Source organism: Phoenix dactylifera, chromosome 12, assembly GCF_051530095.1.
Source record: "Phoenix dactylifera cultivar Ajwa chromosome 12, Ajwa_hap1_PhDact_Kaust_v1.1, whole genome shotgun sequence".
Lineage (NCBI taxonomy): Eukaryota > Viridiplantae > Streptophyta > Magnoliopsida > Arecales > Arecaceae > Phoenix > Phoenix dactylifera.
In genome coordinates this window covers 25,691,165-25,717,243 of record NC_143201.1, presented here as the reverse complement: position 1 = coordinate 25,717,243, position 26,079 = coordinate 25,691,165, and the positions used below count along the sequence as shown (strand labels likewise).

Here is a 26,079-nt window from a genome sequence, read left to right as displayed (position 1 = left end):
TTTCAAGAGCCAAAGATCCCTTATTTCCTTCTCTTTATTGTTGTTTATTTAGACCCCCTTCCTCTCCCCCGGCTTTGTTATCTTCTCCCCAGTCTAAGCTCGGCCACCCTCTTTTTGGCTTTTGGCAAGGAAAGAAGAAAAAATCTCCCTTACTATAAACAAATGCAAGCCAAAACCCTCCAAATGTTCTTTGGCTTCTCTGTGAGGCTGCTGCTAATCATTTCAAGGAAATACAGGATACTGTTTTCAGCTGATGTCTCAAGCCCAAACAAAGCAGCGCATAGGTTCTTGGCAAGTGTCTGAGCCACTCCTGTGTCTTCTGAACTAATGCACAATAAGGGCAAGTACCCTCTCCCAACAATAAATTCGACCCAAACCAGGTTCTGCAGGCACCAAATTAAATATCAAGGCCTACCTTCCTGCATTTATATAGTTTGATGGTTTCAAGAGGTCAAGTTGTGGCCTTGGTTATCTGTATTGGCGAAAGCAGTCCATGATCTGTCAAGCTGAATGGAGTTCATAAAAGGAGAAAAAAGGAGCTTAAAGATTGTGAATAACAAGTTTCTAAGCCAAGGGCAAAGATACCATTAGACTCAGTTTAACTTGTAAATACGCATTCAACAAGAGATACGGTGGGTTTTAGAAGCATAAAAGAAATATAACGGATAGGAAAGATCATTAAGATTTGAACCTGCTCGAATAAATAAGTATGAGGAAGAGCTAGAGTATAAGATCACAAGTCTGCTTAAGCTGGAAACAGGAAGCAGAGACAAATAATAGATTACAGCCGCGTTTAGTATGCAGGAACATACCACCATCCAAATTGAAACTGTTTGATCAAGTTAAAACTGCAAGCCATGCGCATCAGTGTCTTGAGAACATAATGTCATGATTTATGAAGAATCTCGGTTTCACAAAAATTAAATAGTTAAGAAAATTAACTTGAAACAACAATTTTTTTGTTCTGATGTTCCTCAAGTAAACAGTGACTAGAGTTGGTTGCTCTAGAAAAACTCAAAGCATCGAAAGTTGTGCAGGAGAACAATTGCTATAATTTGAAATTTGTTCATCATTAAAGAGTTCTGAAAAAAGAGCAACCAACAATAAATCATTCAAAGCAATAAAAGATAGCAAAAAGACTACCTACCAAAGCAAAAGAGCAAAAGGGAAGGCTAATATCATATCATAAAGAAGCAAAGTAGGGTCATAAGGACAGCAAAAGAGAGATTAGTTTGTCATTACAGATGAAATAACATGAAGAAACCTACTCGGGAAACGTGTGACAGCACTTTTTGCTTTTCTTCAGATCAACCCTTCCAAACACATTATAGGCTAGAAATCCCCACAAATATATGAAAAGAAAGAAAAAACGATCAACAACAACATCCTCGGATATGCTTTTCTCTATAAAATGAAGATTTTCTATATAACCCTCAGGTCCAATGAAATTGTTTCAGTGGATCCAAAAAGAAAAATGCAGCATGATTTTTTGTGATGTACCTAGTAAGCGGCAATAAAGCTAAACAAGTCAAGAAGCAATCTCAAGCCTCGGCTCAAAGCAGAAACCGGTGAAGAGCTGGAGGGGGAATCTCTTGGTCACGGGACTTCTGGCCGACCACTTCCACAGTTTCTGGCTCACGTCGAAAGTAAGCAGTGCCGGGGACCCGAAGCTCTGTATGTAGATGAGGTCGTCGGCGCCGCTGCTTGCAAAGACATCATCGAACTCACCAAATCCCTGGAAGAACTTCCGGGGCATTCGAGCAACCTCTCGCCATTGCTCCTCGTGAAGCTCCCATATGCCGATCCCCTTGATAATCCCCGGCCGGTCGTGCTTCCCAATCCCGCCGACCATAACCAGCCTATCTCTGAGGTTCATCAGCCGGCCACACGTCAAGGAGCAGGGTGCCGGCACCGCCATGCGCATCAGAGACATGTGCGATGATCTCCCTGAGAGATCATACATAACTAAGCAATGCCGGGGCTCGGCATTTCCCAAAACACCAGTCGAGTAGATCAGGTAGTACAGAACTCCATTGCAGATCACGCACTCATCACCTCCCCTCCATCCCACCAGAGTTTCATTGAAGGGAGTGACCCAGGATTCACCCTCCGACTCATAGACATGGATGGACAGGTCCCACTGGTAATAATCCTCGGGCACCTGCTTGCATTTGGCAACTGCGATGGTATAGCTGTGAGACTTCCGGTCCACGGAGACGGCGAGCGCACTGTAGTCCGGGTACTTCCCACCCGGAGCACCCTGAAGTTTTTTCCAGTCTCTAGTGATCGGGTTGCAGACAAATATCCGGCTCCGGTCCTCGCCATCCATGAAGCAAACTAGTCCACAGGAGGAAGAGGCGGACCAGCTGCTCTTCTCGATGCAAGGGAAGTCGAAGCCATACCATTTCCGAAGGCTCGGATCATAGGCATAGCCAGCCACAGCATCCTCGCTGCAAGTGAACATGAAGTACCATGGCTTCTGGGGTAACATGCTGGTCCATGAAAACCTTCCCGAGTGCACGGCACCGTACCATCTTTTGCACACGGACGCCGATCGAATTATGCTCACAACGGGCAAGAAGGAGAGGACTTTCTCCAGGAGGTCATCCGGCAGGATTGCGTCCAAGGAAACCAATGTGTCTCCATCCTGGACATCGCTGTCTTCAGAAACTGGTTTAAATTCCACAGCCTCACTTCGACTGGAGGAAGTCGAATAGGATTCCCACGATTCCTCCCTCTCCATAAGGGGGTCCAATAAAAATTCCATGGAAGACAAAGCAATAACCTGGAAGAATGATACAGGGAGGGAGAGATCAGAAAAAAACAAAACAAAAACAGAATTAGAACAAAACTCAAATGTTTCAATAACTACATTCAAAACTCAACACAATACTATCAGATTGATAGCACAGTGGTAAACCAAAAGAGCACATTATAGCCCCTTAATAACCCTAAGCTAGACTCATCTGTATTGCATCAGAATGTTAAAAACAAGCAGATACCCCGGATAAGATTGTACAGCCTCCTGGGTAAATCCTTCTACACACAATAAAAGCCGGGTGGCAGTCTTTGCTACCTTCTCATCAACAAAAAAAAGAGATTATACACCCTTGTAACCATACATAGAGCTAAAAATAAACTCTTTTACTTGAGAAAAAGAAGGACCGACCTTGTGTTAAAAGGAAACTCGAAGAAAACCACACAAAGTGGTGGGTGAGAAACAGATCGTCGCCCGCCATATATAAGAGAAACATGGCATAAAGAACGGGATAAAGTCAAAAGAAAATCTTGATCACCTAACTTTGACTGTTACGGAACTGCACTATTAAAATAATAGCCGGAAGGGACAGCAAACCGTTCACATCCACAGAAGACTCAACCACCAACAAGAAAGAAAGAAGAAAGAAGGAGGGGGGGGGGGGGGGGGGGGGTGTGGTGGGGGTGGAGCGTAGCCGGATCCTAACAAACAAATCCCATGGAATCCTCACAAGCTGTGCAAACGCTGGCCTTGTCATATCAAAAAAAACATACACACATATATAACAAAAAGAAATCTAGCGGAAATCCAAACAAACTAACAACTCCACCGGAAAAAAAAAGGGTGGGAAAAGAAAGATAGATGAGGTGTTCTTCCCTGTACCTCAACAGTTGTACCAAAAAGCTCAGCTTTTTTGGTCTCTTCCCCCCCTTCTTCTTTTTTTTTCTTCGGTCAAATCTCTCTCTCTCTCTCTCTCTCTCTCTGATATCAAGAGAAATGGGTTCTCCTATATCTAATCTGTCCAAAGATCTGATTTTTAACACAGAAATGGTGAACCGAGGGGAATGTACCTTGGTGTTAATCCTCTCTATCTTCAGATTCGGAACAGAGGTGGATTAGAACGGCCCATAGAAAGCTCTCTCTTTCTTCGCGATGGAGATGAAACAGTACACTTCGTCTCAAGAAATAAAAAGACACAAAGGCCCCAAAGCATGACAGTTCTCTTCAAGGCGGTTTCAAGTTGGAAGCAAGAGAGAGGATGAGGGAGAGACAGAGACAAGAAGGCTATGTCTTGTGGGGTGACACCGTATATATACGACTTGTGCTTCTAAACCTGCTTGTTTGGGCTCATTTGAGGAAATGATGGCTCGTCCCTCTTTTTTTCTGAGCATGATGATGGCTCCTTCCTCAAATCCCACTGTAGCTCTCCTTCCCTGTCCCTTTTATTACTTTTTTTTTTTTTGTGCTTCTTAGTTTCTCCTATCCTCTCTCTTATGTATTTTAGGGTGGGGGAATCGGTTGGCCTTTAAGCCCTTGGATTGGATTGGGTTCCTTTTTCGATTGGTGGAGGCACATTGGCCTCATTTACCTAACCTAATCCCACAAACTTGCCATGCCCATAAATTTCGATTGGAGGTGTTTTTTCGCTGTGGCCTGGTTCATGTGAGGAGGCATGCATCTATGAGATTGCTCTCCAATCAGGTTGTGGATGGTGAGATCCACAATGGTCCTCATGCGTGCCTTTCCTGTGATCTTTGTGAGTGTGTGTCTGGTTGCACGCCACCCTCACATGTTGGTTTAGATCATTCCAAACATGTCTCAGAAATCTAGTCTACAAGATTAATGGATTAGAATTATTTGCTAGGGGCACATGGATCGGGACACTTGTCGCGATAACAAGCACCGACGATCCGAGCCCCTCCCCGCCCCCTTAAAACAAGGAAAGTTGTGTAAAACTGCATCATTTGTCCATATGGTGATCCGTGTGCACAAATTATGGCCCACTAGGAGAGCCAAATTTCAGAAAAGCACTTTGGATTTTACAAGCCATTTTTTCTTGTACTTCCTTTTTCTCTACGGGAGAGCTTTCCATGGGAGCAAAAAGGAATGCAACGTAGACTAGTTTTATTGGAACTCCCACTAGACTCGGATATTGCTAGACAAAAGATAATGCAGACATAATTTAGTGTACAACGAAGATAACCACTTATCCTACCACTAATATCAGTGGCATAAGATTTTGCGAGCAGATGGACTCAGCTTTTGTTTGGTTTCAAAGTGTTTTGACCCTCAAACATGGCGTCGGGAACTGTTATACTGCACAGAAACTCCTATTGGGGTAGTGGCAACACCACTAAGCAATCCCCTTGTCATACTGCACAGAAACTCCCGTAGTTTATTACTTCCATGAGGGACGTTTATACATGCTGCGGCCTTTTCTTTCTTGAGGCCGAGTGTATATCCTTAATAGAGATTTAGCCGTGAGCTGCATACTAAAAAAGAGGATGGAGGGAGAGTAAAACTGAGAGCACCCACTACTCGGCGACGTTCGATGGCTGCTGAGGAAGTATAATACTTTTCAAGCTATGCATGTGCATCGTGAGACGAACAAAGCTGTTGATTGGGTCGCCTCAACTCAGTATGATTCTGTTCCTCGACTTTCTTTTCATTCATTCAGCTGGCCGTGCTTATGCAAGATTAATATGTACCAAAAAAAAAAAAAAAAATCACTGCTCTGACGTTGGATGGGAAATCAATAAAGCCATGACCTCCGATTTTCAAATCAAATTGACTTTCTAAAGCTACGAACTTAGTGACATGTCATGTTGCACCTACAACATAAAAAATAAAAAAAAACAGTCCCAAGGGTAGTGGGTGCAATATTGCACCAATAAAAGAAAAGGCATACACCCTATGGAGTAGCTTTAGAAAATCCCATTTCATGAGCAGAATCATTGCAAAGTCTAAAAGGTTGAGAGGATGTCGAAGCCCGTCCATCATTCAAAATCCCTATGGATCTTAGAGATGGATGGGATGTCTGTAATAGGGCGGTGAGGTGAGAACCACAATATCATCAGTACGAAAATGGAAGCAATGAGGTGGGTCATAGATTATGTTGCCACATAGGGTAGGATGTTGGGATTTCAAAGCAATTTCACATGCGTCCTCATCCATGCCCTAACCTGTATCACAAGGCACCAACCACAACAAGAACAAGTGAGATCTAGAAAGATGCAATTGGGTATCATCCAAGTTAGACCTGTCTTAAAAAAACAAAACAAAAAAAAGTAGATAGTGGGGGAGGATGGCGACGGGTCACCCCATATCCATCCATCTACCTATCTATCTATCTCTCTCTCTCTCTGTTCTCCCAAAATTATTATGCGCACCATACGACCATGCGCGTGCACATCACCAATCACCAAGATGTGGGTTCTATTCATCATGCGCTTGTCTCAATGATATCCCACTGTAATATATTATGACGATTGGTGCCATGCACCAGCATGGCTGTGTCGTAGTACACAATAATTTTTTCTCTCTGTCAACTTTCTAAGATATGCACTAACCAATAATTTTGCCTTTTATATTTAGACCTAACCGGGCCCATTTAGTCCCATCCATTCAATACCATCTTATATAAAATAAAATTTTTATGTTTAGACTTAATCTAATATATATCAAAAATATAAGCCATCTAAAAAAATCCGGTGTTTGGATAGATAGCCCAAGAACATATAAGCATTGGAAAAGGTCTTAACCTATCCAATATTGGACTATAATTCTCTAACATTGAGAATAAATTTATGATAACTCCATCACTTTATGTCACATGTGATAAATATGAAACACGTATTTAGAACTTATAAAATGCTGCGCTCCGGTCATGATTTTAAAACGTCCGGAAAATTTTGCCGCCGTAGTGCCAAAAGTGACGATCAACAAAAACAAAGCATCATGACGACCATTGTAATTATTTTACCAATCTGTACCTCGTTATTACATTAAAAAACATGTAATTGACTCTGCAATTCCAGAGATTACACAAACAGGCGGGCTCCGAAAGATATCTACGTTTATAAAATAAGATCACTTCACCAAGAGCCTTAAGAGTCCAGCATCAGAATGCTGGACGCTAAGCTTTCATGTTATTTATTGGAGAAGATAATTGTTTTAATATGGTAGACAATAATCATATAATAGCACCAAACATGTCACTTTTGCATAATTTACTATTTAAAAACGAATATTTCTTACATATGTACATGCATCTTATTATATATAAATTTACATTATATATATTGTCTTTAGGCTCTTTATATGCTATATAATAACTGATAACGAAAGTTGAATGCAAAGATGAATGAAAAACCGAAATAATTTTAACTATTCTTTGCGTAGTCACTGATCCGTCATAATAGTTAGAATAGTCTATTTCTTTGACTCTTAGTGCAGGTGTAGGACTCAAACAAGGCGAGTAATCATGATGGATTGGATTTACTTTCATTACAACTTTTAATGTCTTAAGCATCCGATCCAAGACTAAAATAACCACAACAATATAAGGATGCCAAGATTTATCGAACATAACAGACGACAGAAATATGCTAGGTGTTAAAGTATCGCCCATTAAAAAAACCTAGAATTTCATAAGCTCCAGAAATGAAGGGTTTTTCTCTTCTTTTCCTGTGAGTAACATTGATAACTTTCTATTCCAGAATTTGAACACATTGCGAAGCACTAGAAGGCCTGGCATGAATATCTATTGCTGTTTGGGTCAGTCTTTTCTTACCTGCAACAAGTTATAACCCAGATGCATTATCAATATAACTATTTTATGTCTACAACTATGCAAAGCATTGACACCAATGTTGTACTAACACTTACCGCCACATGAACACCTGAGAAGCCTTTACTTTACACACCAACCATATAAACAAGGTAACTGATAGACTTGCACAGTTGCTGATCTAGACATACCAAAGTATAATTCAAACTTTTTTTTGCCAAGTACGCTCTCTACTAAATGGTAATTCTATAGCATAACAGGCACAAGTACTAGAGGGTAATTTAAGTTCACATGTTCTTTTTTTTTTTTTTTAACGGAGGAAAAGGATTGCACGCTGCACCTGCAAGCCAATTCCTTACCTTAGTCTTTAATCAGACCAGACCTACATATTAAATTTATGATATCCTAATAGTGCCATAAATCTTTCAAGCAAAGGGACCAAAATCTAGTCTCTTTCATTGATTAAGAAGAATTCTTATAGCGGACCATAAATGGATAGGTAAAGATTTGGTGGTCATGGTTTATGTATATGCTATAGCAAACTCCCATTATTAATCCATATTATTTTTCAAGAAACCCCAAGATCTACTACATACATGTAAGTATAAAATGGCTTGTTAATACTACTTAATTATGTTAGCCCCATGAGACTTCCCCTTGCAACCCCCAAAAAGTTTACTCCTCCGTAATGCTTTCGACGTGTCTATGCCACAAGCATATTCAGATGACATACCTGACAAACCAAGCAGTTACTTTTGTCTTGACATATCCAAATGATGACACCATAGTTTTATATAGAGGGGTGACACAGTTTGTAGAGGGCACTAGAATACTTTTTCCCCAACTCTATTGTGCCTTCAGCATAGATAACACTGTATAAAGAATGACCTAACATGTTATGGCCATTGCAATTTACAAAAATGTGGCGACGCTAATAACGTCTGGTTCTGGAAATGCTGATTTACAATATGAACTAAGGTATAACAGTGATAACTTATTTGACACATTCCAATACAAATAACAAATCATAGTTATAATAATTCAGTAATCTGTTATAAATGTTTTAATGGCTCATAATCAGTGTTATAAGGTGACATTTTTTATTTAAATTTGGCCCTACAACTCTCAGTAATGGTTTTGGCACATGGTCATTATATTTGAATAAAAGTGGCACCATGGATGGCATCTTTATGGACATTCCACTGAAAAAAAGAGCACAACATCACATTGCATAGCTGCTCATATTAAGCTTCAAAAAACACCTTCCAGCACACCCCTAAACCCAAGAGAACATAGGTCATGATATCAGATTACATCTTATTAGGAGTCCAACCAGTACAAAGAAAAGTATAGTTGACCATATGTCCATGTGCTAATCCTTAATGAAAAAGAAGAAGCCTTCCAGCGGCCTATGTTCTTGAGCTAGGCAATCCTCTTCACTTAAAATCCACTCTTGTTTTCCCCTCCCCTCCCCCCCCCTCTAATTCTGGATCTTTATCTTTAGGCAGATCATTCCTAAAAGACCATCCTCTGAATATGCTGATAATTGATTATGGATGAGTTGACTCTTCTGAGACTCCCAAAAACCAGTCATAATTTTGATGTACCATCAAGATAGATTATCAAGTCGATAACTCAAAAAACATTATCTATCTACCATGAGAAGCGTAAATCCGGATGATTGATGGAAGAAACACCAGACATATCTAATACTTCTCACTCCCACCGGCCATATTTTAGTGCATTAAATAGAACTATGTAATAGAAAAACAAAGAACAACAAAATTATTTCTTCCCTATGTGATAAAAGCTATTAAAATTCATGCTTGGGGAATGCAGCTAAGTGGAAAGTGAAGCCCTTAAGTTCCAAAATCCTCTAGGAACTGCCTTATTTCTTAAAGCAGAAAAATATAACATAGACAGTTGACAACATCCAAACAAGTTGAGAGAGAGAGAGAGAGAGAGGTATCTGATTCTTACTAGATCAGGAGAAGACATAACACGGAATTGCTGCAGATGAAACAATTATAAACAACCCAGATTTATGGCAATGAATCTGGTATATTCTGCATTAAAAAAAAAAGCTTATATATGATACATAGAAAGCAGCACAAGTAAAACTAAGAAGTGACGCAAACAAGAGATTAGCCTATATGCAAATAAAGCAAACAAGTCAACAAATGAAATTCCAATAAGCAAACCGTTCGAAGAAACATATGCCCGATAAAGTAAACAAGCCAAAAAAAAAAAGCCATCCAATTCTTGCAGATGTCAATGATGTGAAATACAATTCAGAAAAACTGGTGCCAGTAGAGTAAACAAGTCAAACAAGTCCATATATATTCATCTAAGAAATTAGCTTACACATGCCAAAAAATAAATAAGTCAAAAAAACAGTTATTCAATTCTTACTAGATCAGGAGAGGACCCAATACTGAAAGAGGTTGACACAGAATTTGCCTCAATTGTTGCAGATGAAATGATTACGAGCAACTCAGGTCTAAGGAATTGAATCTGACACATTCATGCAAGAAATTAGGTTAAAGATTATATGTAGTGAGCAGCACCAAGGAAGAACTAAATAAGATAGTTTACAATATATACCTGGTAACATGTCTGTTGAATGAGATCTTTCGTGGACCTCATCTACCATTATGGCACTAATATAAGAGAAGATAAAGAGATAGAGGATTAATGAACAAATTGCTCAAAACCCTCCAAAACCACAAAAAAGGAAGGAGTAGTTTCTGATGCCAAACAGAAGAGAAGTTCATATGCTTGGAAAGGTCAAATAAAGAGATACTGGTAACAGAAAAAACTACAAAACTTTGACAGAGAAACATGATGATCATATCATGGTATTATTAGCATGATAAATTTCTACAATTACTTAGATCATCTAGAGACATGATGATCATATCATGGCATTGCTAGAATGAGAAATTACACAATTATTTAGCCCATCTAGAAAAGAAAAGAGCATCATTCATGATTCCCAGTGTTATATCACCAATGCATGCCTTTAACATTGGTGCAAAAAACTTTCTGCGCAATAAAAAGAGGCAAACTGTTGTATGAATCAGAATATTAGGCTACAAAAAAGAGAAAAGCACAGAAGATGAGCAACAAAGATTGTAAAATGGTGAGTACAATATGTAGTGGCATGCTGACGTCAGGTGTGAGACATGGTGCAATTGTAAAGGCAACTTGCAACAGACAATCAGGAGGTAAACTGAGTAAGAATGCATCCACATGAGTGATGAATGCATGATGGCATCATGGTAAAATGAGATGTCTCAACTTTCACCATTAAAGGATAGAAAGACTGGTGATGATAGTGTATGCATCCCCTTTAAGAATGTATGGTGAAGAAAAACTCATAGAGCCACCACTAGGGGTGCAATCGAGCTGGGTCGAGTTGAGTAGCTGGAGGCTCAAGGTCAACTCGATAAAAAAAAAAAAATAATACTCAAGGTCGACTCGACTTGACTCGCATATCAACTGAGCCATACTCGAGCTTGATTTTGATCTCAAATTCAAGCCTTGGTCATAATTTAAAAATATAATTAAAACAAAATAAATATTATATTATATTTTAAAATATTAAATTAATAATATATATTATAAATAACATATAATATTATTAAAAATATAGATACTCGACTAGGACAACGAGCCTTCAAGCCAAGCATTTTGCTACTTGAGTTCGACTCAAAAAATTATTCGAGCTACTCGAGCTCGGTAGCAATTGAGTCGACTTAAGCTCGGACCCAAGTCGAGCTCGAGCAGCTTGCAAGCTGCTCGGCTCATTTGCACCCCTAGCCACTACCATGCAGTTAGTTTAAGTCTTGTTCGATCATGAATTTTATAATTTTATACAAAATTAATAGAGAATTAAGAAAGAATCAAAATAATGCATTTTTTTATTTCACCAACTAAATGCATATGAGAAAGGAAAGCATCTACCTTTGAATTGTAACCACCACCTTACTTGATTAAAAGAGGATCATCCATCATTTCTCTAAGCAACAACCCATCAGTTAGAAATTTGATCTTGGTCACACTCTGCGACAATACACATGGAGAGAAAAAAGCAAATACCACCAAATCTAGGAGAAAACTCCTCATTCAACCATACCCCAAGTAAAGTAGAAAGCTAATAACCTTGTGTCCATTTGAAGGGGTCTAATAGCACAAGCCTAGAGCTGCAGAATTTAAAGCAATATTTAACCAAAGAGAATGCCAATGGCCAAAAAATGGAAGAGGTCATACAGGATTTGTTTGATGTTAGAATAAATAGCATATCCAACCCCTTCCCAAGTTTGATTCCCATATCTCCGGCTACTAGTGAGGAAACATACTGTAAATATGGTATAAAAATAACTGCCCTGGGATACAGCAAATCAAAGTATACTATAACAAATTACCTGTTAATGTCTTGAAACAAGAGTATCAGTGTTAATTGTAACTACTAAGTGTTTGATGGTCAAAAAGGCAAATAACATGCAAAAGTTCCCTAAACTGTTTCCTTTATTAAGTGCTTTGAAGGTCTTGTGTTGCAAAAGGATGTTTACAAATTTTCCGAGCTCTCAAGAACTTGAAGAATTTGTTTTTGTACAATCAAGACCATCAATCTGTCAAATAACACAAGAAACAGCACAGCAGGTAAAACTTAGTGCAAAGGATATGATAGCGCACAAGCACCAAGTCCAACAAAGAAAAATGCCAGTGAGCTCTCAATAACAAAATATCAAGACCAAACAGCCCAATGAACATACAGCTACAAGATTGAAGAACTGAAAAACTATAATGGCATGCAGTTTTCAAGACAATGGAATGATTTCAGCAATATACCACTCCCAAAGGCCAGCAGCCAAGACATTCTTTCTTCAGGCACTAGAAGTCAGAAAGCATAGGTCTGGAAACAAATAGTTTGAAGTACACAAATAGATAGCCAGTCAGAAACATGATAGCAATAATCACATTGGTTGGGTGAAAGCTATAAACCCGACCACCTTCAGCCCAACCTGCCTCTTCAAGATACCGAGGCAAAAGAAGTGCATATGAAGTCCATCAGGGTTAGTCTCAAGTTATATTTTCCTAATCTGAAAACATCCTACAGATATAACTCAAAAAACTTCATTTTTTTTCTTTCATGGAAGTAAGAAATAGAAGTTGCACTGAATCAGTAATATTCCCAACATGATAACTGCTATTCAAGATACTGCTTGACGTTACACTCAAATGCAAAAGATAAATGAATGAATGAACAAATGAATGAATAAAATAAAAAAGGATTTGAAGCTGTTTACATAGTTGCAGGTAGGAATCCTCTAGAAAACACGAACCCTGAGAAAGTACCATCTTACTAAGGTATTTGAATAGTTAATACCAATAGCATGCCGAGGAATGCCAAGAAAAACTAAATTAACTGAAATAAAGAAGAAATAAAGAAAGACATAAATAATTTCTGAGAGTAAACACTCTATATCCCAATTCCATCTGCGATATACATCAATAGCAGCCATCTGGAACAATTTTTCCATTTTGTATAATACTCGCATTGCCTCAATATTAAGTATTTCATATTGCTCCCACCCCACAGCTGATACCAAACTTCTTTCTAGAGCATGGCCTGCACCTCAACCACCAAGTACAAGGAATCTTGAAGAACATGCAAAAAGACAAAAAAGGAAAAAAATTATAACTGGCTAGCATTACATAAGCCTATGCACCAAAGCACTAAGCACAAAAGAAATTGAAACATCCTGCTCAGTTTTGCAACAAAGATTTCAAGAAACTTCAAGAGAAGAGAGTACCGGAAGCATTGAACACGACAAGAAATCAAACTGCCCAAACTCCATCGCAAGAAAGATTTCAACAGAACTTCAAGAAAAAATCGGTTCTTGAAGAGGGTAGCGGAAGCATTGAACACGAAAAGAAACAGAAAAGCCCTAAGAAAGAACCCGTGGTATCTGGGTGGTCGATACTCGTACACACGCAGCCTCTGCCGCTGCCTCTCAGATCTTGAATACGCGAACATTTTTGATCCAAGAATCGTTCCCGCGTTAGGGTTTCGAGGGTTCTGATCGAAGGGGAAAGAAACCACGGGGAAGGGGAGCGACGGGATTGACAGGAGAAAGAATGATCGATATTCTTTCTCGACATTGATCGTTGTATCCTGCACAGATATCAAAGCATTCCAAACGCATTGGTGGATCCCGGACCTGCCTATTTATAGGCAACCATAGCACGATCCAACGGTGGATTCGCGCGAAGGAAGGTGAATCCTTCTTTCGCGCATAAGATACAACCTGTATATTTTTTTCTCCGTGAGAGCAGGGACGAGTCGGAGACCCCGGAATGCCTTTTTATATGAGTAAGTCGGCCAGCCGATTGCCGACACCGAGAGCGTGTTTACGATTAGTATCGGTAAGTGGCTGCAGAAAGTAATATTAGGGACTCTGTTCTAGTTCCCAAACAGATTCAACCCACCTACTTCAGACCTGGACCCAGCCTCATTACAGAAAGCTAGACCCTGATTAGCCTTTCAATTTTAGTTGCAGATACTGTTCTTCGAGTTTACGTAAGTTTTCAGATATCTTGCAAGATTGACTGAGAAATCAGAGAAAGTTTGACATGAATATCAGATTTTTGTTCAAGTAGGCTGAATGAACAAAATAGTTTTTAGTAACTCATGATCCGTGAGCACTAGATTCATCTATCTGTGTCCAACAAGTAGACATCGACAAGCACTGCCCCATTATTCAGCAGCAACTAAAGAAACATTCAACAAACCACCAACTGTTACAAACATATCATCAAATCAACTAACTTCCTCAATTTAGACCTTATCTGCAGTCATCATCAGGATTATGAATAAATATATTTGCGCTATCAACTCAAAATGTAATTATTTATTTTGTAGATATGAATGTTAAATTTGATCCAGAATAAGATATATTGCAGGCATTAGTCACCAAACCTAGGACCAATACTGAACCTACTTTTCAGGCAAAATGATAACCACATTCTCTAACAAATTGCCAGATACACATCACATTATTAATTTGGCTTCCCTGTAACATTAGTTGCAACTTCAGCAGGCTAGTTTGTTCGTTCAGACTCATGTTCCATGCAAAAGTAGTGAATAAAGGTCAATTTTATTCCAACAAGTGGGAACATAAGAACTCAAAATGCAGAAAAGAAACTATGAGCACAGAAGAGACCGTTTTGCATTGTGCCTCTTTTATTTCTCACAATACTGATAGACAGAGGAGCATATTACACAGCACGGAGATAACAAGAAGGTGTAACTTCAGCAAGCTAGTTCATTTGTTCAAATCTCATGTCACATGCAAAATTAGTGCATGATATCATTTTTATTCCAAGTAGTATGAAATTATAAACTCAAAATGCAGGAATAAAAATTCATGCACAAAAGACACTGTTTTACATTGAAACTCTTTTATTTGTTACAAACAGATATACAGGAGCATATCACAGGGCACATACATAATCGTGCATAGTTACAGCCTTCTCCATCATTCTCCACATGATGTTTCAGCATGCAACTTTACAAGAAGTCTTGGCTGGTTTGTGTCGTCTAACCTTCACCATTTTCTTCTTCTTCTGCACCAACTTCTTCTCTAGATCCTCGACTCTCCCATTGAGATCAGAAACAACCCCCAAGTACTCTTTCCCCGTAAGAAGCAACTTCTCTAACATCTCCCTCAGCTTCTCATTTTCTTTCACCAGCTTCTCCATGTTCAGATTCATACTTGAAACTGGTCCAGCCATTGGAATGGAATCTTTAGGTTGAGCAACAGCAATTCTTTCTCCTTCTGGAACTGGAGTACTTACTTCATAAGTAGCTGCTTCTACAATTGGCATAGGAGAGGACTCTCTATGATGAATTTCGTTCAGGGATGAAGGCGCATCTTTATCCGTAGTTGCTTCCAGGTGAGTTTCAGGTGCTAAAGGCATCTCTTTATGTTCAATGGCCTCATCAGCAGCCCCTGAGTTGGTTCCATTCTCTGCGCCAGACTCAGGAGATCCACCCTGCACTGTAATTTCGTCCTGTGACGCGATGCCAACTATTGTTGCTTGCATCTCTAGGTTCTTCTCTATCATACTTCCAGCATCATTACTCTCTTCAGAAGCCCCAGGAGTAACAGGTGTTGCACACGTGACTTCGATGTTTATAGTATCAGCAGCTGCATCTCCTGATGCCTTCTCTGCAAAATAATTTCCTTCTTCCACTGGCAACATTTGAGGCTCCTCCTTGGTTCTGGCTTCGTTGACATGAGTAACAGGTGCCTTGTCCTCAGAACTAGATTCACCAACTCTTGGTATAGTTTCCACAAAGTCTACTGCATTGGTGACATGTGATGTGCTTGGAACTTCCACACTCCTAGTGTCAGGAGTCACGTCTCCTGCTGTCTTCTCCATAGAATCACTTTCTTCTGCCAATGGCAATATTGGGAGCTCCTCTTCTTTGCTGTCATCTTCATTGCTCCGAGTAATAGGTGCCTCATACTCAGATTCATCCTTTGCTGGCAAAGGTTCTTCAAACTCTAATGCATTGGAAACAGCTTCATGCTCTTCAACTTTGATTTCAGTAGCTTCCTGGAGGTTGCACCCCTCCAACGACGGCACCAAACCCTTTTTCGTTTCTTGATTCACATGTGTGTTTGGTTGATCTCTATAATCACAAATATCTTTCTTCACTAATTCAAAATCTTGACAGCTAGGCCTTTGTGTCTCTAAATGCTCTTCCACATCCAACTTGGTAGCTTCAAATTCAGCAGCAGCAGGTGCCTCGAGAACTTCCTTGACACTAGACGCCAAAGGCGCAGAAGATTCTTCTAGCTCAAGGGAAGGCTCTTCACAGAGCAATTTTGACTCTACCAATGCCACGCCTTCAGAAACGGGCTGTTCCTCTCCCTGCATAGGTGCTTCTTTATGCTCTACATCCACAAAAGAAACCATTTCTTTGTTCAACAACTCTGCAGTCTCTCCTGGTACAGATTCTAGCTCTTGATTTTCTGTTAATAATAGTCTCTCTCTCTTTTCCTTTGCCTCAGCCTCTTGCATTTTTTCACTGGATGTGGAAGCTATAGTGCAATTCTGATCAGATAGTTGTTTATACACATGCTTCGATGATGGTTCAGCTACTGCAGCTGAACTTCCAAGACAAATAGCTTGATCATCAAAAGCTTTGCTCCTGGTACTTTCTTCAATCTCAGATGATTCATGCTCTGCGGTGGCTTGATTGCTTAGAGAATCAAGCTTCTCTTGTAGGCAAATGAGCTCCCTCGCAACAGATTTCCTGACCTCTCTTACACTTTGGTGCAAGGCCTGGTAAGTTCATGCCAACTCAGAATTAAGACTTAAACCATTTCCAGAGCAGGAAAAGAAAAAAGAGCTCATGTTGTAAAAAAGTTCTAGGGATGCATTCATAATTAGCAAACGCATAATGCAACTGAAATGATCGACATTACTTAAGTTCTTTTTGCTTTGATGGTACTCTGATAAGTTGCAACAGCATTAATATAATGTTAAAAAAAGGGAAAATGTTAAAGGCTCATACCTGGATGGTATCCAGCTGCAAAAGTAGATTCATTATAGTCTCACTGATGAACACCTTTTGCATCATATCTTGCCCTTTTGAAGAGGTTTCAAAACTTTGAATTTGTTTTTTGATATCTTCCACTTGTTCACGAATTCGAGCCATCTTCCGAAGTTTCTCCAAAGGTTGCCATCTCCTCACCTCAAACCCTCTATATGCAGACTGAATACGAACTGCCGCATCTGATCCTGACAAATTCCTTCTTTCTTTCCTTCCTTTCATCTTTGTAATTTCAGCAACCTCCATACCTCTGTTCTCCTCAATGTTCTTTTCCTGGTCATCAGATATCCCACCCTCAGAGTTCTTCCATTGTACACCTTTACTATCTGAAGCTTCAGCACCACCACAACCTTCTTTTGCCCTCTGCCCATAAACTTCATTAGATTGCTCTGTAATAGCTTGTTGTGGAGCATCTTTTATCAAAATGTTTGGCACCACATCTTGGCTACTCTGCTCTTGTTTCTCTACTTTGTTTGATGACTTAGTATCAACAACCTGAATTTCTTTCTTAGGAATTTCTTCCTTGATGTCTCTTTGAGTAGAACCTTGTTCTTTGTTGTCCTGATGAATTTTCTCTCTCTCTTTAAAGCCTGGTGGACTAGGTGATCGGGATGTGTCATTTCCATTCTTCCTCCTTGGCAATGGATCAACTCTTAAACATACAGGAGGCAGCTTTGAAGACTTGGCAATTGAGGAGTGTTTGCCATCAGAACACTTCTTCACTTCATTCGCTCTGTTTTGTTTTCCAGAGATGCTAGACTTCTTTTTATCACTCTTTTCGTCTTGCTTCTCATTTTCATTGCTTTCCTCCATCTGCTTGACTGGAATGGTTTTAGTTTTCATTTCCCTTTCACTTACTGATTCTCGCTGTGCCCGAGTTTTAGGCTCATCCTGTGCTACTCCTGGTTTCTCCTCACGGTTCTCATTCTCCAGAAATTTCAATGGGATAATCTTAACTTTTGGCATTTCTTCTGAAACTTTAGGACTGGTACTGATCTGCTTCGGATCATTCACCATCTCCTCTGGTTTATTATGACCAGGCATCCAGATAATTGGCCGGGGAAACTGACTCTTCTTCTCTTCAATCTGCGAACCCTTCTTGTTATCTCCACCCTGCCTCAGATCCCTGAGGCTGTTAACATCCAGAGGGATCCATCCATTCCAAATTCCAGGTTGTGATTCAGAATTTTTGTTGGTGCCTTTCTCCTTCGAATAATTATGGGGTACCCATGCTACTGGGTAAGGGTAGTTTGGCAATTTAATCAGGCTGGAGTCACTCTCCCGTGGCTTTGGCTCTGATTCAGGCATTTGCTCTTCAATTTTCACACCAGTTTTCTCACCCTCATGGAACTTATAATTTGGAAAACCACAGCAGTGATTTTTTGCCTTGTCATAATCATATCGAGCTTGATCAAACGAATAATGAGGAGGTGGCACCAAATAGGGTGGGCAGGCATCAGGATAACCCGGATATGGTCCATGATAATAACATTGAGGAGGTGGCTGAATGTGAGGGTATGGAGGTCTGAAACTATAATATCCTGGAGAGTAACTATAGTTGCAGCAGCCACAACATTCAGTTGGATTTGGGTGGCTGGTGCTGCCATTGTACGGCCATGGTCCAAAAGAGGGAGATTTAGATGAATCTACTCTCATCTGAGGGGCTACAGCCTCCCAGTTTGGATGGTAGTGATAAGGATAGGGAATGTGGTGAGGGAAAGTCTGAGAGTATGGGTCCATATTTTTGTAAGCAGGAAACATTATCTAAGAGTCTGTAATAGTAATAAAACTTAACCCTATAGGACAGGTTCTGTGGCAGTGAGAACCTGTGGAGGTTTCTACCCTACCTCAAGGGTTAAGGGCAAGTGACAGATAAAATTGTCAATCCTGCAGGAACAAGCATACAAAAAACAAAAAGAAAAAAAAAAATTAGAAGCACAACAACAGCGCAAAACTGAGATTTGCCAAGAAGACACCCAACAGCAGCTGAATATTTACTGCAGAGCAATAATCTCATCAAACAAAGTGGTAATAACACAACAAGATAAGCAAGTTTAGACACATTTTAGACTAACTAGTAGTAACCACCCAGGACCTCATCCAAAATGGCTAGCTGAAAGATATTATTTGGTTCCTCATCGTGTATAAGTATCCAAGATCTATCCAGCGAATAACCGATGTAGAACTAAACACACGCCTGCACGGTTCCTCGTACTAGTTCCAGCTAACTATCCCCAATACATCAGAAAAAGTGGAGGCTCTATTAACAAATAGAATTTCATACACATTTCGAAGAATAACAATGCTCCGTCCAAGAACCTAATTGTCTCAAATTAAAAAGAAACTTCAGAGAAACCTAAATTTCCAACCCCAATGCTCCGATAACCCTAACAAGAAAAATTAATCCACGAACTCCAAAAACATAACTAGGAGGGATGAGAGAGAGAGAAGGGGAGAGGGCTTACAGATGAGGTGAATTTTTTTTATTGCTTATTTTAGCCAATTTCCGAGCGATCCACGAACCAAATGACTCCTAGCTCCGCCAACCCTTTTGCTTTCTCTCTTTTTCTTCTCTCTGCCTCTCTGCTTGACGCTTTGGAGCTTCGCGATCTTCTCTGACGGGAAAAGGGAAGGGGAGTCCCCATCGCTATTTATTCCGAAGTCCCCAACGCTCCCAACGCCTTCGCGCCTTCCAGGGCTTTCGCGACGAGGACGCCGGACTTTCGAGTTTGTTCTCGGCGTTTCTCGGGTCCCACCTCATCCGCCACTCTTAAATAACTCCGTACCGTCTTCGAAAGAAAGTTGCCCGCCAAGATTTATGTAGGACTTGGGCTTCAGCATTGACCATAGCGTAGCACCAGCCTCGAATCCAACTGAATAGGGCTTGGGCTTCAGCATTTGGACTCGGCCTTACAATTACCAAGTCAAGCTAACGATAGCTCAACCCAGACCTCGATCCAAAATAGCCCAGCCAAAGCCGAAGCCACAAATAATAGGGTTGGTCAGGCAAGTCAAGCTAGACTTTCGGCCCAAGTGCAACACCAAAGAGTTCAATTTATTTGACCATCAATAATCCAAGATATGTATTCGTATCCTGGATGCTGCCACCTCCTGGCTTCCTGAAGATGAATTTTGATGGCAGTGTAGCCGATAATGGAAGAGGCAGAGGCGTTGACTTCGTCATCAGAGATCATGATTCCAGACTAGTGGCGGCGGGGATCAGCGGATCTTCGATTCGTCGATGTTGTGTGCTGAGCTCAGAGCCGCCTAGGAGGACATCTCCTATGCTCGATGGAATCTAGGTGCGGACCGAATCATTCTCGAGGGTGACTCGATCACAATGATTGATTGGATCACGGGTTGGGGGCTTGCAGGCAAGGGTAGGCCGCTGCTACTTGACATTCGCGGACTACGGCAGGAGTGTGGTGCCCATCAAGCCACACACGTCTATAGAGAAGCAAATTACGCAGCTGATTGAGTCGTTTCCTATGCGGCTTACCATTATGGAGGTTTTGTTTGGAGAGAGCGTGACATAGTGCCGGATTTTTTTATCTTCTTTGTTGTTTTCGAATTTTGTTGGCCGCATCCACACTCGTAGGGTGTGAGCAGCTGTTGTGCCAAAAAAAATAAACGGCGGAGAGTCTCCTCCACTTTCTGATTCTCTAAAAATGAAAAAGAAACTAAACTCTTGAAATACCATAAGTTTCCCATCATACTATTTTACCTCTACAATCATCATATGTGAAGAAAGACAGTTGTATCTAAATCTTATGTGTTTTTCGCGCAAACGGAGACCAGGGATCTCTTGTGGTCATGTTAAGCTTTAGGACTGATACATTTCAGGGCGACTTCTTCATGGCGTGGGGAATCGCAACATTTAGGACTGATACATTTCAGGGTGCTGCATACTTCCGGCTCGAAATGGATGTCAAGCTGCATGAGTGTTACTGCTGAGGAGCGAGAAGAGACTTGAGCGCGAGCATGGTGCAAGACTCCAGATGAAGTCATGTTAAGGCCATGTCTGGGGAGTGGCTGTTAGTGCAGCTTGATGGTTATAATATAAGATGTTTGCATTTTATTAAGATGGCTCTGACTGTTGTCATTACTTGTCTCTGCCTGCAGCTTACTTATCCATAGAAATACACATTGGTCATCTATAATCACAACCACAAGAAAACATACTCAGCAAATTAATTCATCAAAACACTGAATACTGGGCCAAAATTAGGGGTGGCAATGGGTTAATTGGGTTTGTCTACACTAGTACCTAAACCTCAATTGCCTGTGCCAGACTTTTTTTTTTTGGCTATGACGAGCGATTCGCACCATTTTAGTATGAGTACATCTATGAGAACCAGAAAGTAAAATGTCCTTGGAGTCAGCATCGGATTAGGCCAAAGTACCTCACCAGAGTGCTCAGCTACATAAGTGGCTACTTAATTCGTAACTCTATTCACCTCGTGGTAGACGCGCCTTGCAAAGAAGGAAGTGCCATGTCTTGCCAATCTCCAAATGTCATGTATTAGAGAGTGAATACCCATCCTCTTGTCCTGCCTCCGAATCTATCCAATCACTGTAGTAGAGCTGCCCTCAAGAAGGATAAAGTCAGCTCTTAAGACATCGTGCATGGGTAACGCCCTATAATGTTGCCGTCAATTCCACTCCTGGGACTGAGGCATCAATGGGATACCGTTCGCAACTATAAACCTAGAGTTCGGGCTTATAATCACGAATCCTACGCCATCTCTGCTACCATTGTCTATATCACATAGACATTGAAGTTAATCTTAAGAAAACTCAGGAATGGAGACTCCTAAATAATAAACACCGTCCGAATCGCTGCATGAGCTGAAAAAGAGTCCCAGTTGTCCCAAACCAAATATGTTTAGTAGACAGGAACACCAAAAACCTCAGTATGACTACTGAAAAAAATAAAAAAGGCCTTAATTTCAAAGTTGTAGGAATCTAAGAAAAACCATTATATAGCAGTTTCCAAAATTTTCGATTCAACCCTAGAAACAGACTTCTCGATGAGCCCTCGCATTTACCCAGAAGGTGCTGCATTAGACTGCTACATTATAGTGTCTGATAACTATATTGCAAAGAATTGGCCTCCATAGCATGTGGGAAGTTGATGGATTAGAAGATTAGTCGCTTCACGCGATCCACCTACCAAAGAAAATGAGCCATTTGAATGGAAAGACGCCTAATAGCTACGGAAAACCCACTTCTTTCAAAGCCCTCACCACCAACTTGGAGAAACTAGTGGAGGGAAGGCGGTCAGAAGAACCATCAATTAGAAGGACCACACTCTTGTCTGTTTGAACGACTGACTTCACAAATAGTTGAAGCAATGTTTGCTTGAGTGCTACACTTTACCATTCTCTCAAAAGCCTTTGGACCGAAGATTTAATCATCCGGTCCACGCATCACATGGTCGCAGGCACGATGCCAAATTGATGGAGACATATTGTGTCCTAATAGATTTTATCGGCCGACATTGCGGGGCCTAAATTGTGTGTTATGTCCTAGAAATATGTTAATTTGTCTATGGTTGGTCCAACCAAGGGGTAAGCGGCTGAGAGTGTATGATTGGGGAGAGTTGGAAACTAGAATGAGAATGAAAATGAGAGGCCCCATTTCAATCATTTGGTTAGAAAAAGTTTCATTTTAATTCCAATTTTAAAAAAAGAACGAGAATACCTTAATTCTCAAAAACCTAATCTCTACTCTCTTTTAATATTCAAATTTTATTTTAATTCCTGTCACAATTCAAACGTATGGAAAGATATGGTCATTCTGATTTTTATTCTAACATATTTCAATCCGGTCCTAGTTGCGGACCAAATATGCCTCAGCTGTGAGATTTTTTTTTTTAATTACTTTAGTCAAAAGCAAGATAGGTTTTGTCTAATAGTTTCTTTCTAACCACATGCACAAGTTTCATTGGAGGAGATAAATTTACAATTAAAATTTCAATGCAACATGCTTGGGTGCATGCAACCGTCCATCTGTCGTTCGTTGATGTGTTCAAGATAACTCGGTGGACCACGATGGACGCATGCGCGTTTTTGCACACTAGTAAATGGCATTAGAGAATCCCATACTTTGGTTGTGCAGTTCGAGTACGTTTCCATAAGCTTATTTTGTTTTTTTTTTTTTGATCTGGCACTTTGATTTGGCTAGCTAGAGGAATACCAGATAATTCTAATAATTATTATATATATATATATATATATTTCTAAATATCGTATTTTGTATTAATATTATTTAAAAATTAATATTTGCATGTATACCCTCGTAAAACATTTGTTTTGCTATTCTATCTTTTTTTTTTTTGCATATGTACCCACACCATCTAATGCCGTTAAAAAATTAATAGTTTCAAATTAAAATAACTAAAACATTCTTAATGGGTAGATGTGCAAAAAGAAATATTTATAAGCAATAGCGGAGAACAAAAAAATAATTTCAAAATTTTATTTTATTTTTAATTAAAATAAATATTATTTTTTATTCATGGTGTTAGAAGAACCATTATGTTAGGGGTATTTGTGTAAAAATAATGTTTTATAAGGATGCATAAATAAATATAAATTTTAAAAAGATATTTATAAATTTAAATTTTTAGTAAAGTGTTCATGAAAAAAAAAAAAAAGAAAATTCACTTTTAACGCCAGTGGATTATCACTTCCATTCACTCTTCCACTCACGTCACATCATGAAGTCTTTGTAGACACCCACATCTAAGTTGGTTGTTTTTTTATTATTTTGTCTTCTCTTTTTACATGCGTGTAGGGGATGGGGCAGAATGCTAAAACGACTTCTAAAAATATGGTTGGAGAATTTTTTTCTATTTATTTATTAAATTACATATCAATATACATTTTTTTGTCCATCAATTAAAGTCTGCTTGTTTGGTTCGCCAAAATGAAATGGCAATAACTCATTTGAGGCATAATGGAAATGTTAAGATCATATGAATGATTAGATTCATTGATTGGTTGGTTGTACCAAACTTAACCGGCTTTACGGAATAAAGGTGTATTTCTTTGGGATAGCGCTATCCCAACCATTCAAGGACTCGAAGGCCTCTCGCCGGGTCATGACAAAGGTACCTTCAAAATTAAGGTAGCACACCCATGCCCCTTTGAGCCGTCCTCAATGCTCATATAAAAGGCCGTAGTGGGGAGAGCAAGCCCTGCATCTCTTGCACAACAACCTGCCTCTCTTTTTTAGGTTAGAGAAGAGAAGAAAAGATGGAAGGAAGAAGGGCCTTCATTTTCCAACCTCTTTTCTTCCTCCTCTTCCTCTTCTCGGTGGTCGAGAGCCAAAAAAAATTGAGTGCCCTTCAACCATGCAAGAACTTGGCATTCTACTTCCACGATATACTCTACAATGGCCAAAACGCTGCCAATGCGACGTCGGCCATCGTCGGGGCGCCCGCATGGGCCAATCTCACGACACCTGCCGCGTTCATGCACTTCGGGGACGTGGTTGTGTTCGACGACCCTATCACCTTAGACAACAACCTGCACTCCAAGCCGGTAGGCCGAGCTCAGGGCTTCTATTTGTATGACAAGAAGGAGGTCTACACGGCATGGCTGGGCTTCACCTTTGTGTTCAACTCCACGGAGATTAAGGGGACCATAAACTTCCTCGGTGCAGATCCTCTCATGAACAAGACAAGGGATATCTCGGTGGTTGGCGGCACGGGAGACTTCTTCATGACCCGAGGGATTGCCACATTGATGACCGATGCGTATGAGGGCGATGTCTATTTTCGCCTTCGTGTCGATATCAAACTGTACGAGTGCTACTAAGAAGCAACATGTGATATCGACCTTCTACGTTTGTTGTTTTCAGCATAGTTATGGTTAGCTTCTCCTAAATTTATGGAGGGTTAATGGTTGAGTTAGATTTACTAGGGCGCTTCTTATGTGTTTGTTATGGTGGTTGAGTTAGAAGATTTCTTTGCTTTATAACATCAATATCAAATGCAAAGCTACCATTAGTTAGTTAGAGTTATGGATTTGAAGTACCAAGCTTTATAACATCAACATCGAATATGCAATTGTGATTAGCAAGTTAGTGGTGTGGGAATGTGGGTCAAAGAGCCATGTTTCAACAAGGGCAGCAGTCTACAGGGATGGCTTGCATGACGGACTGACTTTGCTAGTGTCTAGTTTGAACTAGTCTCGGCAACTGGTGTGCCGGCACTAGTTCAAATGATTCACAAACCAGCTTAGGCATAAGACCGTGTCAAAAGAAAACAACAGTCACAGGAGTCATAAGTGGAAAAGGGAATGGGAAGTTTGGTCCAAGTGGATTAAGTCGGAAAGTTTAGACAAACATATACTGCGCGCCCTTAGGCAGCAGTTCTTTATTGTCTCTCCCTACAAATTTACTAATAACCTATTTTATTCATTCTAACAACCTATTTGTGGATCCTGTGCCGCGACATAGGCGCATATTTGAGATGGATGATGGAAGCCTCCAGCAATACTATCCATATGGAGAAATTATTGTCTACATTACATACATCAGCATGAGCCTACATGCAGCCAATCACAGCTGCTATTGATTTCTATGGTGGTGTACCGAAATGTATGCCTGATGAATGACACCCATTGGAAACAACGGCCATCATAGCCATGCATGCAGTGCAGGCAATAATTTCTCGACCCTTCCCCATTTATGCCATCTGTTTGGATTACGCCGTATCCATGGTCCTCGGTAGGTCTGGGTGGTGTTTTGTGCAATCAAACAGGAAAACTCGGGCAATTTGTAGCAGGACATGTCTCCAAATGCTGATCACTTGTGCTACTCTCATATTGTCAGCCAGCAGCAAAAAGTCATGTAAATGGTAAGAGGTTCCTATAAATTGACAAGGGAGCTGCA

General features: G+C 40.2%; 3 protein-coding genes across 13 annotated transcripts; 1 reads left to right on the top strand and 2 right to left on the bottom strand.

Annotated features, from left to right (window-relative positions):
* Positions 1–1,206: 1,206 nt before the first annotated feature.
* On the bottom strand, positions 1,207–13,815 carry LOC103710507 (F-box/kelch-repeat protein At3g61590-like). Of its 11 annotated transcripts, none has more exons than XM_088709364.2 (4): positions 11,539–13,815; positions 10,152–10,207; positions 9,960–10,061; positions 1,207–2,785 (listed from the first exon to the last, which is right to left on the bottom strand). In XM_088709364.2, exons 2-4 carry the CDS (start codon positions 10,191–10,193, stop codon positions 1,529–1,531), a joined length of 1,401 nt encoding a protein of 466 aa, XP_088565490.2. In that variant the 5' UTR covers positions 10,194–10,207; positions 11,539–13,815; the 3' UTR covers positions 1,207–1,528. The 11 variants fall into 11 exon arrangements, 5 of the variants coding, with proteins under 5 accessions (XP_088565490.2, XP_088565491.2, XP_017698632.3 ...); XM_088709365.2 differs by having other exon boundaries at positions 13,514–13,815; XR_015972349.2 differs by lacking the exons at positions 1,207–2,785; positions 11,539–13,815 and adding exons at positions 7,217–7,550; positions 7,646–7,728 and having other exon boundaries at positions 9,528–10,061; positions 10,152–10,198.
* A 1,182-nt stretch (positions 13,816–14,997) lies between these two features.
* On the bottom strand, positions 14,998–19,864 carry LOC103710581 (uncharacterized). The gene is made up of 3 exons (XM_008796404.5): positions 19,644–19,864; positions 17,140–19,065; positions 14,998–16,907 (listed from the first exon to the last, which is right to left on the bottom strand). The coding sequence occupies exons 2-3, from the start codon at positions 18,937–18,939 to the stop codon at positions 15,111–15,113; spliced, it is 3,597 nt and encodes a 1,198-aa protein (XP_008794626.4). The 5' UTR covers positions 18,940–19,065; positions 19,644–19,864; the 3' UTR covers positions 14,998–15,110.
* Positions 19,865–24,360: 4,496 nt separating this feature from the next.
* Positions 24,361–25,202, top strand: DIR6 (Disease resistance-responsive (dirigent-like protein) family protein). Its single transcript, XM_008796524.5, has one exon. It carries the CDS (start codon positions 24,438–24,440, stop codon positions 24,999–25,001), a length of 564 nt encoding a protein of 187 aa, XP_008794746.2. The 5' UTR covers positions 24,361–24,437; the 3' UTR covers positions 25,002–25,202.
* The last annotated feature ends 877 nt before the right edge of the window (positions 25,203–26,079 follow it).

What these genes read in the sequence shown, in the direction of transcription:
- LOC103710507 (XM_017843143.5), bottom strand. Translation starts at nt 3,254, where the DNA reads ATGTTTCTCTTATATATGGCGGGCGACGATCTGTTTCTCACCCACCAC. An exon ending in GAGTTTCCTTTTAACACAAG is followed by an intron (nt 3,077 to 3,169) that starts GTCGGTCCTTCT and finishes GTTGATGAGAAG; the next exon opens with GTAGCAAAGACTGCCACCCG. An exon ending in GCTGTACAATCTTATCCGGG is followed by an intron (nt 2,786 to 3,002) that starts GTATCTGCTTGT and finishes TCATTCTTCCAG; the next exon opens with GTTATTGCTTTGTCTTCCAT.
- LOC103710581 (XM_008796404.5), bottom strand. Translation starts at nt 18,939, where the DNA reads ATGTTTCCTGCTTACAAAAATATGGACCCATACTCTCAGACTTTCCCT. An exon ending in TGCAGCTGGATACCATCCAG is followed by an intron (nt 16,908 to 17,139) that starts GTATGAGCCTTT and finishes TGAACTTACCAG; the next exon opens with GCCTTGCACCAAAGTGTAAG.
- DIR6 (XM_008796524.5), top strand. Translation starts at nt 24,438, where the DNA reads ATGGAAGGAAGAAGGGCCTTCATTTTCCAACCTCTTTTCTTCCTCCTC.